General features: G+C 48.2%; 1 protein-coding gene across 1 annotated transcript in view; it reads right to left on the bottom strand.

Annotated features, from left to right (window-relative positions):
* The window catches only part of LOC137421585 (tyrosine-protein kinase ZAP-70-like), a 137,043-nt gene extending 118,250 nt beyond the window's left edge, over window positions 1–18,793 (bottom strand). The window contains exon 1 of the mRNA XM_078771227.1: window positions 18,578–18,793. Coding sequence (XP_078627353.1) covers window positions 18,578–18,667 — 90 coding nt within the window. The 5' untranslated portion in view covers window positions 18,668–18,793. The remainder of the gene's footprint in view (window positions 1–18,577) is intronic.
* Window positions 18,794–19,636: the final 843 nt, after the last annotated feature.

Here is a 19,636-nt window from a genome sequence, read left to right as displayed (position 1 = left end):
TGGGGGGCACCATGGATGGGGGGCGGCCTCGCCGCGGCGGAAGGGCCACCCGTGGTGGGTGGTCGACGTCCACGTGCGCCGGCTTGATGCGGTCCACCGCAATCCGGTCTGACCTGCCGCCGATGTCGATGACGAACGACTTGTAGTCCCGTCGCAGCACCCAGAAGGGCCCGTCGTACGGCGGCCGGAGTGGCCCCCGATGTGCGTCGTGACGCACAAAAACATACTCCGCTGTGCGAAGTGCTGGGGGGACGTAGGACTGGGGGTCACCGTGGTGGGATGTTGGCACGGGGGCAAACCGTCGGGCGGCCTCCTGGAGGTCCGAGCGCTGGTGAGCTGCGGACCAGGGACTGGTAGCGTCAGGCACGAATTCGCCCGGGACGCGTAGCGCCCGGCCATAGACAAGCTCGGCGGTGGATGCCTGGAGGTCCTCCTTGGGGGCCATGCGGAGGCCCAAAAGGACCCACGGCAGCCGGTCGGCCCAACCGCCGTCTTGAAGGCCGGCCATGACCGCGGCCTTCATGGAGCGGTGGAATCGCTCGCACAACCCGTTTGCTTGGGGGTGGTAGGCCGTAGTACGGTGGAGCTTGACCCCCAGGTTGCGGGCGACCGCGCCCCACAGCTCGGAGGTGAACTGTGGTCCGCGGTCTGACGAGATGTCCGCCGGTGCGCCGAAGCGGGCGACCCAGGTGGCGATGAAAGCCTGCGCCACGTCGGCGGTGGTGGTGGAGACGAGGGGAACGGCCTCCGGCCACCTGGTGGTCCTGTCCACCATGGTGAGCAGGTGTGTGAACCCCCGTGACGGGGGGAGGGGGCCCACCAGATCCACGTTGACGTGGTCAAAACGTCGTTCGGGCACGGTGAAAGGTGCCAGCGGGGCCTGGGTGTGTCGGTGGACCTTGGCCCGTTGGCAGGCCGTGCAGGTGCTGGTCCAATCGCGGACGTCCCGACGAAGGCCGTGCCAGACGAATCGCGCCGACACCAGCTTCTGGGAAGCTTTCCGGCCCGGGTGGGAAAGGCCGTGGAGGGAGGCGAAGATGCGGCGTTGCCAGGTGACGGGCACGATGGGGCGAGGCTGGCCTTGGGAGACGTCGCAGAGCAGGACAGTGTCCGCGAAGGGGATGTTGGCCAGGCGGAGGCCCGTGTCCGCCGCCCGGAGGGCTTGCATCGTGGTGTCGGTGGTTTGGTCCGCCGCCATAAGCGCAAAGTCCACGCCCAGGTGGACCGCGTTCACGCTGGCCCGGGAAAGACAGTCGGCCATGGCGTTGTTTTTGCCGGCGACGTGCCGGATGTCCGTGGTAAACTCCGACACGGCGGAGAGGTGGCGCTGTTGGCGGGCCGACCACGGCTCCGTGACCTTGGCCATGGCGTAAACCAACGGCTTGTGGTCGACGAATGCCGTGAAAGGTCGGCCCTCCAGGAGGTGGCGGAAATGGCGGACGGCCAGGTGTAGACCGAGGAGCTCCCGGTCAAACGTGCTGTATTTGAGCTCGTTCGGACGGAGCTGCCGGCTGAAAAAAGCGAGTGGCTGCCAAACCCCGTTCACCCATTGCTCATGTACGGCGCCCACCGCGTAGTCGGAGGCATCCGTGGTGAGGGCGATGGGAGCGTTGAGCACCGGGTGAGCGAGCAGTGTTGCGTCGGCGAGGGCCCGCTTTGAGCTTTGGAAGGCCGCATCCATTGCTGCGGACCAGGCGATGTCGTGCTTGGCCGGCTTGCCCCGGAGGGCTTCGTAGAGGGGCCGCATGAGTTGAGCAGCGCGGGGCACGAAGCGGTGATAAAAATTCACCATTCCCAGGAATTCCTGCAGGGCCTTTATGGTGCGGGGACGCGGGAACGTGGTGATGGCCTCGACCTTGGTTGGCAGCGGCACGGCCCCGTTCTTGGTGATGTGGTGGCCCAAAAAATCAACGGCCGTCGTGCCGAAGTGGCATTTGGCCGGGTTGACGATGAGGCCGTGCTCGCTGAGGCGCCCGAACAGTGTTCGGAGGTGGAGGAGGTGCTCGGCCCGGGACGTGCTGGCGACGAGGATGTCGTCCAGGTAAACGAAAAGGAACGGCAGGTCACGCAGCACGCCGTCCATCAAGCGTTGGAACGCCTGAGCCGCGTTCTTGAAACCAAACGGCATCCGCAAGAATTCGAATAAGCCGAACGGCGTGATGACTGCCGTTTTAGGGACGTCGGCCGCCCTGACAGGTACCTGGTGATATCCCCGTATGAGATCAATTTTCGAAAAAATGACCTGTCCCGCCAGACGGGCGGAGAAGTCTTGGATATGCGGGATCGGGTACCTGTTGGCGGTGGTTGCGTCATTGAGACGGCGGTAGTCGCCACACGGGCGCCATCCACCCTCCGGCTTTGGCACGATGTGCAGTGGCGAGGCCCACGCGCTATCGGAACGCCGCACGATGCCGAGGTGCTCCAACGCGTCGAATTCGGCCTTCGCCACGGCGAGCTTGGCTGGGTCGAGGCGGCGGGCCCTGGCGTAGACCGGCGGGCCTGTGGTTGGTATGTGGTGCTCGATCCCATGCCGTACTGCGACGGCCGAAAACGTCGGCCGCGTGAGGGCCGGGAACTCCGTGAGCAGGCGAGCAAACTCGTTCGCCGCCGGGACGGCGCATGCCAGCTCGGTCGGCGCGGAGCTGCTCAATGTGCATACCAGGGAGCTGAAGGTTTCGGCGTTGATTAAACGACGCCGTTGGACGTCCACCAGCAGTCCGTGTGCGCAGAGGAAGTCGGCGCCTAGCAGAGCCATGGGCACGTTTACGGTTACAAACGTCCAAGCAAAGCGTTGGCCGCCGAAGCAGAGGGTGACGTTGCGCGGGCCGAAGGTGCGGATGGTCGATCCGTTGGCCGCAACCAAGGAGGGGCCGCAAACCGCGGATTGCCTGTCCTGGTCAGAGGCGGGTATGACGCTCAGTTGGGCGCCAGTGTCGCACAGGAAGCGCCGTCCGGACGCTTTATCCATGATGAACAGTAAGTTGCCCGTGTGGCCGGCGCTCATGGCTGGTAATGAACGCCGGCCCGGCCGTTTCCCGGCCTGCCGAAGGTGCACGGGGGTCGGCATGTCCGGGCCTTCTGTCCGAACCTGGCATGATAGTAACACCACGCTTGGTCAGGTGGAGGCCCCGGTCGTCGTGCTGGAGGTGGTCGGCTCGGTGTAGCGGCCGCCAATTGCGTCGGCAGTTCGGTCGTCGACCGTGCCGGGTGCTCGGGCACCATGGGTGTTGCGTCGGACGGCGGTGGGTCCCATGTCGCCGCTGCGATGCGCTGTCCTGCGGCGGAGATCTTGTCGGCTTCTCTGGCAAGGGCCCGGGGATCTGTGATCGTCGTGCTTGCCAGGGCGAGGCGTACTGGGTTAGGCAGCTGACGGAGGAACAGCTCCCGGAACAGGAATGCCGGGGAGTGCTTGCCGAGCAGTGAAAGCATGTAGTCCATTCGCTCGGAAGGGCGCGTGTCGCCGAGCTCGGGCAGGTCGAGCAGGCGCCGTGCGCGTTCCGCCGATGGGAGGGCGAAAGCGTCGAGGAGAAGCTTCTTAATCGCGCCGTATTTGTCAGCGGCTGACGGGCTCTCGAGGAGGCTCAGGGCGCGGGCCGCGGTGGCCGAACCGAGCGCTGCTACCACATGGTGGAAGCGGGTGTCGTCGGCCGTGATGCCTCGCAGGGCGAACAGGGAATCCGCCTGTGCGAACCAAACCGCCGCGTGAGCCTCCCAGAAGGTAGGCAGTTTAAGGGCGACTGCCGTGTCCATGTCGGTAGGTCACCAATGAAGGAGCTGGGGCTCCCACGTCGATCGGAAGAATGGACGCGACAAAAAGCTGGAATTCATCCGAGTTGCTTTAATCAAACCAAACACTCAGGCACTCTGAAAAGCCCGTTTATCGGGCAGCAATATATATACATATTATCCCGGAGTGTTTGCCCAGGAAAGGCGAGAGGGGGCGTGGCCCAGCGTCCTGGCTGCGGCCTGGCAAGTTGAGGGCGAGCCTGCCCTGGCATGCCGACCGAGGCCTGGCAAGTTGAGCGCGGGCCTGCCCGGGCGTCCTGGACGAGCCCGGCATGGTGATCGCTCCGCGTCCTTGATAGGTGCAAGGCGATTGTGAAAACCCAGCGGTAGCCGCTACACATTAACAATAGGCACGTAACAAGATGATCCAATAGGTATGGAGGTCATTCAGTTTAGTTTGAAATAAGCAGTTGTGTGATTCTGGTGAGTTGAAACCTTACAAATCTGGCATGAAGTACTTTCATAGAGACGGCATTATATTGTATTATCAATAAAATGCATTTGATAAGATTGTAACAAGTAAAATAAAAAGGAAGATATTTTAAAATCACAAATGCTCAATACATCACTTGCCACTCAGCAAAATCCCTAAACCAAATCACAACTAGAATGACACTCTTCGACGTCGCGACGTCGACCGATACGCCTCCGCCCACATTATTACATCATTACAATACTTGTACCAAGTTTGATTTAAATCCATTCAGCTGTTCTCGTCATCACATTTCTACCTGACATGACCTCTGACCTCTTCACCCCAAAATTCAATCAGTTCATCCTAACATCATTATACATACCTGTACCAAGTTTGAATGATATAACATCAGCCGTTCTCAAGTTATAGATCTATTACAAACTATGACCTTTGACCTTTGCCCTCAAAATCTAATCAGTTAATCTTTACATCATTATACATACCTTTACCAAGTTTTAATTAGATCACTTCAGCCGTTCTCAAGTTATAGACCTAATACAGACTTTGACCGTTACCCTCTTGACCCCAAAATCGAATCGTTTCATCTTTACATCATTCTACATAACTGTGCCAAATTTTGTTCAAATCCCATCACTGGTTCATAGGTTATCGCGGTGACAGGATTTTTACCTAACATGACCTCTGACATTTGACCTCGTGACCCAAAATCAAATCAGTTCATCTTTACCTAATTATGCATACCGGCACCAAGTTTGACTAAGATCCCTTCAGTCGCTCTCAAGTTATCGTGGTAACGAAAACCTATCACGGACGGACGGACGGACGACCTAAGTCGGCGGAGGCATAAAAAGGATGAATAAATACATGGTCAGGTGAGGATATATTGTTGATGTGGCCTGAGAAAAACCCTCAGTGTTTAGCCTGGGTATGATCTCAACCCAGCTATAAACTACAGACAGAGTGATACAATGTGTGCTATTAAGGTTAATGTGTGCGCTGGTCCTCGGATTAAATTAACTGGGTGTTAATGTCCATCCGCAGTGGATGTACGATCTAATAGCCTGGGTGTCACATCTATCGTATTCGTTGGTGGACGCTAAAGACCCCACAGTGGCCTTCGTGAAGAGTCGGAAAATTATTGCCGACACATTGAACAAATTACAAATTCATGCAGTAAGTGGCCTGGTCTTCTTGGAGTCTCGGTCAAGAAGAATATTTTTTGAAATGAATGAATTATTCATTCATTCATTCAATTAATATAATGCATAAAACACATTCATGAAAGTTCACTGTATTGCATATTAAATATCTGTTTGTAAAAATGTTTTAACACAATTTGCAAATGTCAGAAAATACAGTATTGTCAAAGAAACAAAGGAATTAATATAGTCCAGGAGCAGAGAAGGTTTATTCAAGTGAAAAGCGCCGGAACGTTTGACCTCATGGGCTGATGGGGTCATCCACCGACATCACAAAAATGCATTGCTGCCGGGTCTGACCCGTGGCTCCCCCCCCCCCCCCTCCGAAATCACTCCATTAGTGACGCCATTACCGAAAAACCTATTTTGCTCAATATCTGGAGAACTATGCATGATAATATCACGAATAAGGTGTCTATACCTATGTTTACATGGTCAATCATTATACTGACACACGCATTATTGCTAGAAAATGTATAGTTTTCCAGGTAAATGTTTAGTTCACCCACTCAGTTAGCAACGCCGTTGTGGAAAAACCCATTGTCATTAATATCTGAAAAACAATGCATGATAATATCACAAATAAGGTGTCTATACCCATGTTTTTATGGTGAAATATTACAATGCCAACTCTCGTGCTTGAAAATGTGGAGTTCACCCTGAAAGTTGCCTACTGGAGTCGTACCATCTGTCTTTTGCTACAATGTGGCAAATAATGCATTGGTCTCTTTCCCTTTTTGTTATTTACAGATCATGGCAAATGACACCCCCGTTTGTATAATTTGCAAAGAAAGAGGAGAAAAGAAACGTGCCCTGGAGTGTTTCAATTCCAGCAACTGGGAAACAACCAAAAATGCTGCTAGACGGCAAAAGGCACTTCAAAGTGACAAGTTTTCGAACACCTCGGAAGAGATCAGAACAGCTGAGGGCCCAGAAGGCAAATATTACCACTCAGTTTGCCTCAGTCGATTCTGTGCCATTAAGAGAGGAGCACCTCCAAGCACAGAACCATCTGAACCACCTCAGAAGACCACTCGTTCAAGTTCCGATCATCCTTCTACCGGCACGAGAGGCGTCCTTGGACAGGAATGTATTTTTTGTGGACAGAAGAGGAAGAGGAAGTTGCAGAAAAATGAACCCCTCAGCCAATGTTTGACCACAGACGGGAGCAAGGCAATCCTTCTTGCTGCTAAAAAAAGTGTGATACTAGGATCATTGGACTAGGGGAAGATCTTATTGCAAAGGAAGCCAAATACCATAACAGCCAAATACCACTTTCTCTTGCCCATAGCGATGGAACTCCCCTGAAGACGGACAAGGCATCTCACAAAGAAACTTGAAAGCAGACAGGAAGTGTTTGTCGATGACACCAGTCTTCCCCAATAACAGCCATAGTGATTGATAGTGATTGACACCCCAATAGTGATTAGTGATTCATAGTGATTAGCCATAGTGATTGACACCCCAATAACAGCCATAGTGATTGATGGCGGTATTATCCTCCATGAAACCATGCTGCAGCACAGCAAGTCCACATTGCAACCATGGCAAAGGATCTTTTGGCAAAAGTATGTTTGTATCGTGGGGAGCAAATCCATTTAGTGCTCGACAAATACCAGTCACCATCAATCAAAGATACCGAGTGAAACCTGCATCGTTCAACTACTCCTCAATCATTCATCATTACTGGACCTGACCAGGCTCAGCGACAGAGTGGCACAGAGTTACTCAAAAGCGGCTCATTCAAGGAAGAGTTTGCCCGGTTTGTAATGGAGGAATGGAAGAAGCTCCAATATGGTTCAATTCTTGGAAGAAAAACACTATGTTTCACATGGTGGTGTGTGTATGGAGATGGAGAACAACGAGGATGATGTGCTGCAAATAGAGGAACCGAATCACCTCCAATGTCGACATGAAGAAGCTGACACACTCATTGCCTTTCACGCAAACAACATTTCCACTGGTAACATTCTAGTAAGGTCCACTGATACGGACGTCTTCATCATTCTGCTTGGGCTTTCTGGAAGGTCGGAAAGGATCACCATCATCATGGACTATGGATCTGGCAACCACCGAAGGTACATTGATGTCACTAAACTAGCTGCCATTCTTGAGAAGAAACAGACTGGTATCACTGAAGCACTAATCGGCCTGCATTTCTTGACTGGTTGTGATTTCACATCGTGTTTCTACAGAAAGGGCAAAGTGAAGCCCTTCCAGCAGATTGAGTCAGATGCAGCTCATGTGATGGCATTGCGATCTCTAACAGCTGAGGAGGTAGATGTCCAAGCTGTTACATCCTTTGTCTGCGTGCTGTATGGTTTCAAAACCTCTGACATTAATTCACATGAATGCCTTGTAGATATAAGTCATTAATGACTTGTATCTACAAGGCATTCATGTGAATGGGTGGTGGTGACTAAAAGGAGCCCCTTGCCAGAATATATAACCACCTTTAGAGGCCATTTTTCCCCGCAAAGCGGGGGTTGGCCTTTTTCGGGAACCGTGGTTGTTGTTGTTTTTTGGTCCTCTTTTTGAAGCAATGTTTTACGGCCGGCCCTTGCGCCCACGCCCCTTGCCAGAATAAAGAAGATAAACTGTGCCTCTCTTCCCCCGTGCGCCAAGACACTTGTAATCATATTGTTCACCGCCCTTCTTCCCCTTACCAAGGGGGGATTAATCCCCTTGTTCTTTCTGGGCTTGACGGAACCGAGACTTGAAACGCCTCTTCCTGGCAAACGCAGAGTAGGGTTTCGGGACCAACTCTCGCTCGTACCTAATTCCCTGCACCACCACGGAAGCGAGGAAGCAAGCCTCGCACGAGCCACGCGTGGTTTGTGTACGCCGAGCGGATTGAATACCACGTGGTCCGTGCAGTTTAGTAGTGGAGCCCGATTCGAGTGGTCCTATTCGTACCACGCTTAGCCAATGAGGAAACCACAGAAACAATCGAATGGAAAAAGGAAGAAAACAGGTTTAATTATTCCCACACGTATGTACAATGATCGGGGACGCAGAGACACAGGGCAGCACTTAATCAGTCTTATCTTATCCCCCGGACTCGGGCCCGTCACACTCACACAGGGAATTGCAGATGGATTGATGTCCCAGCCAGACACGTCGACGTGGCCGTCCAGGAACGGCCCCGTCCGGCTCTCCCCGGTCCCAGCACGTCCCGCGAAGATGGCAGCAGGTGATGGAAGGAACCTCGTAGCGCGTCTCCCGAACAAAGGCAGATGATGAGGTGGAACGACAAATGCGGGACTCTCAGCACGGCTGGCGATTTACACAGCCGTTCTCACTCGCACGACTTAATGCACTGTATATGGATCGGCCTCCAACTCAACCGAGCGTCACTTATAATAGCGCGTATTTCGGTTCATGCGCGTCTCTCTTCACCTGCGTATCTCTCACAGTTCTCTGACGCTCACAACTCCTCTCCAACGATTCCTCCAAATTGGTCAGTGCGCGCGAGTTCTTCCTGGGCAGCAGTCAGTGCGAGTCCTTTGCTCATCAGCGAGAGTCCTATCAGGCAGTCCTCTCAGGGGATTTGTGCAATGGGTTATATAGCTACGCCCCCGAACCTTCTGGAACCCTCTCGAACCTTCTCACCAAGCACTGTGACGCAGCGCTGCCGCCACCACCTCTGAGCCCTGATTGGCGGCTCGTGCTTACCATCAGCACTTCTGCCGCTCCGCCCCTTCGGCTCCGCCCCGACCCTCCTAGCCTGCCTCGTGTTAATTCGCCCAAAATGAACCAAAGTTAGCGCAATGGGGCATGAGGCTAGGGAAGCTGGAAAGTCAGTAGAAGTAGGGCCTATTCTCCTGACTCTACTCAACGCAGAACTAACAATGGAAAAGGACTAAGCTCACAAATACGAAGAGATAACTACACTATCGCGAGGCTACATGTTCTTTGTGTGACTAACTATGAGGGGGGAATTTTAACCTTTATTATACTCACTGTACAAACTCAAAAGCGCAACAATATGAAAAGGGCGCACTATGTGGCAAGAATCTGGAAGAGAGCTGATCAGACAGATCCAACTGGTGGGTTGAGTCCGACAGACTATGGATGGAAGTTGTCTCAAAACTGCTTTGAACCTCCAGGAAGTTCAGTTCCAGAGTCTCTCACAGGCCCACATGAGGATGACGGGGATGGTGTGGAAGATAATTCAGTAGATGAGGAAGAGTCAGATAATGCTTGGAGTGAGGACAGTGATGAGAGTGACGAAAGTGATAGAGAAGACTTGTAATGCCAAGAGAACATCAAGTTAATTATGTGAACTGCACATTTGCAAGTTTTCCATATATCGTTGTTCGGTAATGGCGTCGCTGAATGAGTGGGTGGGCTACACATTTACCTGGAAAACTATGCATTTTCTAGCAATAATGCGTGTGTCAGTATAATGATTGACCATGTAAACATAGGTATAGACACCTTATTCGTGATATTATCATGCATGGTTCTCCAGATATTGAGCAAAATAGGTTTTTCGGTAATGGCGTCACTAATGGAGTGATTTCGGGGGGGTGGGGGGGGGGGGAGCCACGGGTCAGACCCGGCAGCAATGCATTTTGTGATGTCGGTGGATGACCACATCAGCCCATGAGGTCAAACGTTCCGGCGCTTTTCACTTGAATAAACCTTCTGGGCTCCTGGACTAAGAGTGTAATTCACGTAATTTTTTTTGGAAGATACTGTTCAAAAATGTACATTTGGGTTCCTTGGTAAAGTGTTTCACATTTGTCAGCAAGAAAACCGACAGGCCCATTTCATTCCAGACAAATAATTTTCAACATACATCAGTGAAAACACACAGTAAGCTTGATGAGCAAAACAAAAAATGACAGATCATTCAAGAAAACATTTGAAGAATTCATCCATAGTTACGATGCAATAGATCATCCATCGTCAACATTTCTTGAACAAAAGAAAACACTTGCAATCAAACATTGGTACTTCCGGCCTCCGCCACCGAATATGGATGGAAGTTATGTTTGCCTCCGCCACCGAAGATGGACAGAGATAATGTTTTCACCCCTGTTTGTCTGTCTGTTTGTATGTGAGCAGGATATCTCAAAACGTCATGGACGGATTCAGATGGAACCTGGTGGACAGGTTGGGAGTGCGACAAGGATGAATCATTCGATATTGGTGAAGATCCGGATCTGGATACGATAATTTTTATAAGTGATTCCTCACCATTGAGAGATGGGTCCCAAACTGATGTTCAGTGTTGCATGATATTTCAAAAAGCTGTGGACAGATTACACAGACAAAAGATTCAGATTGGACAGACAAAACTTGGTGGATGCTTTGGGTAGGTGACAAGAACAAGCCGATTCGATTTTGGAAGTCCAAATGCAGATCCAGCCTATACGAGGGAAACAAAAAGTAAACTTCATCTTGGAGGAGGTATGCACTCTACTGAGTGCTGTTGTAGGTTGACCCCTGTTTGTCAGTCCGTTCGCCTGTTCGCAGGATATGTTGGACGAATCTTCGTTGACATGTTTGGTGTGTGACGAGGACTAATCGTTTAAATTTTGGTGAAGATCTGAATCCAGATACTACAAATATTTTTTTAGTTATCAAAGTAATTCTTCACCACCGAGAGATATTAAAACCAAACCTAAGAACAATCGATATTAAAGATATTAGAGATATTAAAGCCAAAAACAATATTAAAACAATATTGAAAGAATACTTTAAAATCCTTTTGCAACATGATCATGTGGAACAGTGTTTTTATTACCTCTTTCGTTAGGCTAATAAATAGAAAGAAAAAAAAGATCCCTCATATCATGATGAGACAAGAATGGAAAAAGAACATGACAAAGACACCAGAGCATTACCAGCAAAAATCTGAAGATGGATCAAAAAAAAGATGAAAAGCAAAATCTGACAATGGACTGAAAAAGGAAAAGAAAAAGATAAAGACAGAACTAGGAAAGGAAAATAAACTGCAAACCAAATATATTTCTAAATCGAAAAAACGATTAAAAAGGGGAATTACAGCAAAATAACAAAAACCTTGTTTAAGGCATGGAGAGAGAACCTTGGTTAAAGAATCACATGCTCCTGTGGTCCTAGCTTCCTGCTTGTTGAGAAATCAGTAAGAGGTCTCTTATCAGTGACACCAGCAAGAGCCGGAAGAGGACTGGGGGACTGGGGGAGCCTAACCAGTGATCTGGAAGAGCACAGTAACGATGTGTATACTATGTAAGTTGTGCTGAGAAATCCTAGAGGGGTAACAAAGTGGTTTTTAACTAGTTAGAAACAAAGTGTATGCTTATATGCCATGTACAGTATCCCCAAAAGGCACGGCTTGCAATGGAGCGGGGGCAAGTGCTGTGATTGGCCCAGTGGTATGAGAAGCCAAAAAGTGGAAGTGTGCAATCCTTTATTTACTTTATCGGTGTAACAAATCAAGCCACGAAATAACTCCCCTGATAAATAACATTTCAATACAAGGTAAACAATTAACAAGAATGACCACACTGTGGTCACAACCTGTGACACAATATATATATTTTATTTTTTTCAACTCCTCCAATAGCTTGGTGTTGGCTTAGTGGTTAGGGTGCCGGCTTGGGATCCGAGGATCTTGGGTTCCAATCCCGGTCGATCGCTGAATTAACGCCAGGGAGGTTGACTCAGCCTGTCATCCTTCCGAGGTCGGCAAATTGAGTACCAGCTTGCTGGGATGAATGATCACGGTGTGTACCCCAATTTAGAATAGGTACACCGTATCCCTGCACATCGTAAGAGCGTGACCAAGGGTTGGCGTCAGGAAGGGCATCTGGCCATAAAAACATTGCCTCAAACAGGGAACCATGATTGTCATGGGGCCCGCAAGGCTAACCCCCACTCAAGCGGGGAAAATGGCCTTAAAACGATCATTCATTCCTCTGTCTATATAACTCCCTCATCCTTGCTGTGGAAGATATTATAGTGGGGCAGATATGTGAAAAAGATGTTCATTTCCGGCAGAAAGTGTGAAATTTCGCATACAGGGGTATTTTGGGGCGCTGATTTCAAAAATTGGCGGATCCAAGAGATCTAACCAATGGACCGGCCGCCATCTTGAATTCCAATATGGCCACCAAGACGAAATGTTGAAATTCCCTATCTTGGGTTCTAAATGACCTGTGGCGCTGAAATTTGGTACACAAGGGTATGTTGACATGCTGAGTTCAATAATGCAATAATTTGAAATGTCTGACAAACGGTATGGCCGCCATTTTAAATTCCAATATGGCCGCCAAGACAAACATCGATGTTTTCATTGCTTTAATAGCACAGTGTACGGTAATGTCATAATGTTAAATCATTTGAGCATTATTATGATAACTGGAAAATTGTTGCATCTCAAATCTACTGATGGGTTTGTAATTTTGTCGAAGGCAGTAGAAATTTGGGAAATTCAGCGCCCCAAAATACCCCTGTATGTGAAATTTAACACTTTCTGCCGGAACTGAACATTCACATGACATTCCAATAATTTATTTTTTTAATGTTTTTTCTCTTTCAGATCCAATGTCGAAATCAAAGAAAACATCGTCAACAATTCCAATGCCAACAGACTGGAACATTTGCGCTCTTTGCCAGAAACGTTCTGAAAATGAACCACTAAGAGATGCACGTAAGGGCAGCAATCAGTCGTGTCTAGACGTCTACGAGAATCTTGCTCAAAATCTCAAGGCATTGAATGATTTAGGTGCCTTGCCTTGCGGGATAAACATTTCCCGACTAGATGATGGTTGCGGTATTGCAGAAACCCTAGCTGCGCATGCTGCCAAATGGCACAAAAACTGTTATGTGCAATGCAGCAGCTCTCGTGTGGCCAGGGCTGAATCAAGGGAAAGAAAGCAAAGTTCAGACCTTAAACTTGGTGAAGAAACTTACTCGCCTGTTAAGAAAAGACTCAGAACAAGTTTCAAATCTCCATCCGTTGAACAGAGTACTGCTAGCACATGTTTCTTTTGTGATAGCATTATCAGTAATGAAGAAATAGTCCACAGAGCGGCAACAAAAAATGTAGATTCCAATGTTCGATTGATGGCAACAGAATTGAGGGATAAAAAACTCCTGGCTAGATTGTCTGTAGGTGATATGACGGCATCAGATGCTGTTTATCACAAGAAGTGCATGACTGTTCTCCACACTCGATACAGATCATTTGTAAGAAAGAATGAGGAAGCCAGTTCAAGTGAAAATATGCCACCAGAATCAGTAGCTTTGGCCGAATTGATAGCCTATTTGGAAGAAATGAAGTGTACAGATGACAGTTACACTTTCAAGTTAGCCGATCTCACAAAGCTTTATACAGAACGTCTGGCACAACTGGGAGGTGATATCTCAAAGAGGATTAATTCAACTCACCTTAAGGACAAGCTTCTCAGACACCTTCCGCAACTTGAGGCACATAAGAGCAACCATGAAGTGGCACTGTCATTCAAAGAGGACATTGGTGAAGCTTTATTGCATGCTTGTAGACAAAGCTCTGACAACGATGCGGTCATTCTCATGAGAGTTGCCCAGATTGTGCGCAAAGATATTTTGCAAAAGCAATACCAATTCAATGGATCCCTAGTTAACGAATCATATAACAACTCACCACCATCATTGGCAGCATTGATGGAAATGATTCTTGCTGGTACAAACATACAAAAACAAAACGCAAACAACAAGGGAGGCGTCTCTGTGCAATCCTTAACTCAACTTGTAACATTCAACACTATGAAACGAGGAAGGTTGGAAACTACAGCAGTACGTCACAATTTGAAACGTGAAACATCACTGCCACTTTACCTGGGTCTTCTCATTCATAGCAAAACAAGGAAACGGGATCTCGTTGACGTTCTTTTTCAACATGGTTTGTGTGTTTCCTATGATCGCATACTGGAGGTATCCACAGATGAGGCCAACAGAGTCATAGAAATATACAAACATGACGGCGTTGTGTGTCCAACAAAATTGCGAAGTGGAATATTCACAACAGGCAACCTAGACAACATAGATCACAACCCATCATCAGCATCAGCACAAAGTTCATTTCATGGAACCGTGTTATCACTGACACATGTTTCACATGACAAAAGTGGCAGCATTCGAAATCATGAGAATGTCACTGAGAATGAGAACAAACAGCGCTCCAAAACCATAGCCGCCCTTCCTGCATCTTACAGTGATGTGCCTCCTGAAACATTTCCAACTAATAATCCCATTCCAAGAAAACCAAAAGGTCCATCCACTCCAAGTGTGTCCTCCGGAATACAGGACAAAGAAAGTCAGTGGCTTTCGTTTGTACAAAGTCTGCAGGAGAAGGAAGGTCTTGAGAGTGAAGATAATATCTCCTGGTCAGCATACATGGCAAATCTGCAGGTTGAAGTTCCTCGGCCTCCTGCAATTACAGGACTGCTACCTCTGTTCCGCGAGAGTGCTCACACATTGGCAATGGTGAAGCATGGAATGAATTTAATCAAGCAGGCGACAGAACTAGTAAACCCCGGACAAGTTCCAGTTCTGACCGTTGATCAACCACTCTATGCAATTGCAAAGAAGATTCAATGGACTTGGCCAGGTATATATGGTGAAGACAAGTTTGTTGTGATGATGGGAGGACTTCATGTAGAGATGGCCTTGTTGAAAGCGATCGGCAGCTTCCTGGAGGGGAGTGGCTGGGCAAGTGTAATGACCAGTGCTGGTGTAACAACAGAGGGAAGAGCAGATAGTCTTCACAAAGGTTCGCAAATATCGAGGTCACAATGGGCACACCAAGTCACAGTAGCGGCGTTGTACGCTCTGCAGCGAAAGGCATACGATGATTACCGGAAAACATGTGAAACTGAAGATTTACAATCATTTGATCTTTGGAGCAAGAAGATGGCTACAAAGTACCCCCAGTTTTGCTACTGGAATAAAGTCCTGCAGTTGGAGTGTCTTCTCTTGGCATTCATAAGATCACAACGGGAAGCCAACTACACGCTCTATGTGGAGACTCTCACGGCGATCATTCCGTGGATGTTTGCCATGGACCATTACCATTATGCCAGATGGTTGACAGTGCATTACTTGACATGTAACAGACCTTCAGGAACTTTCAAACGATTCCATGGATATCCATCGTGAATTTGTCAAGGGGAACTTTGTCACTCAGAAGTCATCACACAAGTTCTCTGCTATGGCACACGATCAGATACACGAACAGCAGAACACTTATGTGAAAGGTGATGGTGGAGTCATTGGAATTACTGAGAATGAAGGGGCTCTTCGCCGGTGGATGGTAGCTGGTGCAGAAATAGCCAGAATCCTGAATGAGTTTGAGGACCAGTTTCAAAGACAGAGGCAAACTGATGTCCGCCACCACGAACAATTGCCTAGTGTCCAGAAATCCTTTGCATCAGATCTCAATAATGCAATCAGTTCCTTTGAAAAACTTGGAAACCCGTTTGCGGAAGACAGTAATGACTTGTATGTGCTTGACACAAAGGTCATCATGCCTGATGAAGTGATAGCCGCAGTGCGATCCATGGAGGACACTGGCAAAACACAATTTGACGGATTTGTGGGGCAGCGAATCAAGGATCCTTCTGACAATTTCTATGATAGCATTTCAAAGAACAATCTGCCACTGTTGAAATCGAAGCCCAAGAAAACACCTGGAAAGTCTGAGGCGAAGATTACACGTATGAAAAGTAATGTGGAGCTCTTCTCACGAATGTACATTTCTTGCCAAACTAGAGATGGTGATCTTAACACATTTTATGAATATGAGTGTCATGGGTGGCCACCTGCATTGGCTGAAGGTATCAATACAATGCGGCCACCAACCGGCAAGGCTGATCTTTTGCCCTGTTTGGAAGCTTTAGCACAACGTCCTCGTGATGCGCCCAAAGGAGAAGTTCGTATTTTCGATGGGGCTGCCTTAGTCCATCATTTGGAGCCTAAGAAGTGCAACAGTGTGATCAGGACATTTGGTGACTATGCACAGAAACAGGTCCTTCCGTACATTGCCCGAAAGTTAAATGAGGGGACTGTGATGCGTGTTGATGTGGTGTGGGACACCTACAGAACGGACAGTCTCAAAGAAGGCACCAGGCTTGGTCGTGGCACTGGCATACCACTCCATGTGACTGAACAGACATCCGTGCCACGAAACTGGAGCATCTTCCTTCGTGTAGATTCCAACAAAAAGACATTATTCAGTTTCCTTGCTGATTCCCTGCAAACGATGCCTATTCCAGAGGGAAAAACACTTCTTACAACCTTAGAAGAAGAGGTTAAATCAAAGCGCCCTTCTGATGTTTCTCAAATTCAACCATGTACGCATGAAGAGGCTGATTCACGAATGATGCTACATGCTTGGCATGCATATCAGCAGGGGTACAGAAGTATCGTCATTCATGCAACAGACACGGATGTGGTTGTGTTGGCTATCGCAATGGCAAGCATTATGGACGGTTGTGCAATGTGGTTGGCATTTGGACATGGAAACTATTTCAGGCACATTGCTGCTCACACTATTGCGACTCACATTGGCCCTGAACGCTCATGGGGGCTTCTATTCCTGCATACTGTTTCCGGATGCGATACTGTTTCTGCCATATGTGGGATTGGCAAAAAGACTGTGTGGAGCATATGGAATTCCATGCCAAACTTGGGGGAGGTCTTCAATCATCTCTCACATGCACCAGCGGAAGTAACAGATGATGACATGGACAACATAGAGAGGTTCTTCGTTGTTCTGTACAGTAGAACTTCCCCTCTGAAGAAAGTGAACGAAGCACGCAAGCAGCTGTTTGCTCAGGGAAATCGGCAATCGGAAAATATTCCACCGACAAAAGAGGCACTGCGTCAACATGTGAAGAGGGCAGTCTTTCAGGCCGGTCACATCTGGGGACAGTCCCAAATTGCTAACCCAGAGCTGCCTTCACCTGCAGATTGGGGATGGGCTAAAAATGCAGATGATGTCTGGCATCCATTTTGGACAGTAATGCCAGAGGCGTCAAAAGGGTGCCGAGAGCTGATCAAGTGCAAGTGTAAAAAACGGTGTGCTGGAAATTGCAAATGTTCTGCTGCTAATCTACCATGCACAGAACTATGTTTCTGCTCTGGACAATGCTTCCGAGATGAGCAGTAGGAGAAGTAAAACGGATGGAAAAAAGCTTGCAGCATGTTACGGCTGCCAACTGGTACGAAATATACTTTGAAATGAGCTCTTTGACTTGTTATATGATTTGTCAACTAGGGATCCATTGAATTGGTATTGCTTTTGCAAAGAACCCGGGATTTTCAACATTTCGTCTTGGCGGCCATATTGGAATTCAAAATGGCGGCCATACCATTTGTCAGACATTTCAAATTATTGCCTTATTGAACTCAGCATGTCAACATACCCTTGTGTACAAAATTTGAGCACCACAGGTCATTTAGAACCCAAGATAGGGATTATCAACATTTTGTCTTGGCAGCCATATTGGAATTCAAGATGGCGGCCTGTCCATTGGTCAGACCTCTTGGATCCGCCAATTTTTGAACTCAGCATGTCAAAATACCCCTGTATGCAAAATTTCAAACTTTCTGCCGGATGTGAACATCTCGTGCAATTTTTGTTACATATCTGCCCCACTATTAGACAATTCATCTCTGAGGGTCTTCTTGGTTTGGTTCAATATCAATTACTAATCTGACGGACAGCTGGGTCTGGTTTCAGGCACCGAGTACATACACTCCAAACAGGAGCAGCAGGGTCATGGTAATATCCTTTGAGCACAATATAGATTAAAGTAGACCTAGGCTCAGGCCTCAAGGTTACCAAGTGTTCAGTTACCAAGTTTCTGGTAGAGCTCGCTCACCAAGTGGCTTAAGCATTCCAGCAAGCACTCCATTAGAAACCGTTAAGGAACGGCTGGCTTGGCAACCCAACATACCCCAGGCTTTTGCCTTTCAACTGTCAAAAACCATTACGTCACGGCCCAGCTTACATTCTCTAGTTTGTCTCATCCTTGTGCCGTGTCTGTCCCGTGTTCCCATGTGAATGAATAGGATTAGATGGAGCCGTGTCTGTCCCGTGTTCCCATGTGAATGAATACGATTCGATAGATAAGTTTAACTGGTATTCTGAACAGGGGATTTATTTTATATCTGTTACCTCAGTTTTGCTCTCTTCTGTCTTTCTGTCTCTCTGCCTCATTCTCCTTCTCCATGATGCTGCCCACCATAAAACCATGATGCTGCCCATATCATTTTCTCTCGGTACTATGGTGAGTGGTGTCAAGCGACAGATGTGGGTGTAGTCCGGCAACTGTCCGCACAATGGGTGCACATTTCAAAACTCGACCCACAACAACAACATCAGCAACGCAAAGCTCTTGTAGATCTGCGACATGTCACAGGTAAAAGTCAGGGATTAGGAAAATTAAGTACAGTACATGATTTCTAACATGCCACATCGAGCTCAAATGTCATTGTTATTCTATGGCTCTTCACATTCTACCTTTACAAGGCAGCACAGTGAGTAAACAAACATACCAATCCTCAAACTCTAAACATGCCCAAACAGCGATTAGAGATAGCCAAACAAAACATTGACAGACAAAACAAGTTGCAGTTGCAGACATCACATTATGAATGCAGAAATGGTAGAATCCCACATGTAGCAAATGTCCTGTCGAGATCTCCTTCCATTTCAATGGTCTTCTACACATTTTATTTTCCTCTTCATGTTTCTTCCCAATCTTCTTTCCTTCCCTGACTCTTCTCTCAGTTTACCCTTCCTCCTCTTTCCCAATGCTTAACGTGTGCACACAGTATGTAGAATGCCTCCATTAGCTTGGTTTACTCCCATTTCTAAGGTGTCTAGCCTGGGTTCGAATCCTGACTCAACTATAAACTGTCATCCCTGTGTTTCACAGGCAGTATGATTCAGCAATGTGAGTGCCATTAGTCAGATAGACGTTAAACGGGTGTCTCGTCTCCCAGCATTCATTTTAGTGGAGGTTAAAGATCCCCACAGTGTGTCGTGAAGAGCAGACAAGCTATCGCCGGCACCAAGAACAAATTCCAAATTCCTACTCTAACCAGTAGAAGGCATTGCATCAGCAGCACAGCCGTACCCTCAGCCTTTTATGCAACCCCACAGTCTATGATCGAAGATGAATTGACTTTTTTTTTTAAATCACATTTACTTTGCCACAGCATATTGTCGTGT

Source organism: Myxine glutinosa, chromosome 2, assembly GCF_964187855.1.
Source record: "Myxine glutinosa chromosome 2, kmMyxGlut1.1, whole genome shotgun sequence".
NCBI classification, from domain to species: Eukaryota; Metazoa; Chordata; class Myxini; order Myxiniformes; family Myxinidae; genus Myxine; species Myxine glutinosa.
Note: the sequence above shows the minus strand (reverse complement) of the source record. Positions and strands in the feature narration are given on the sequence as shown.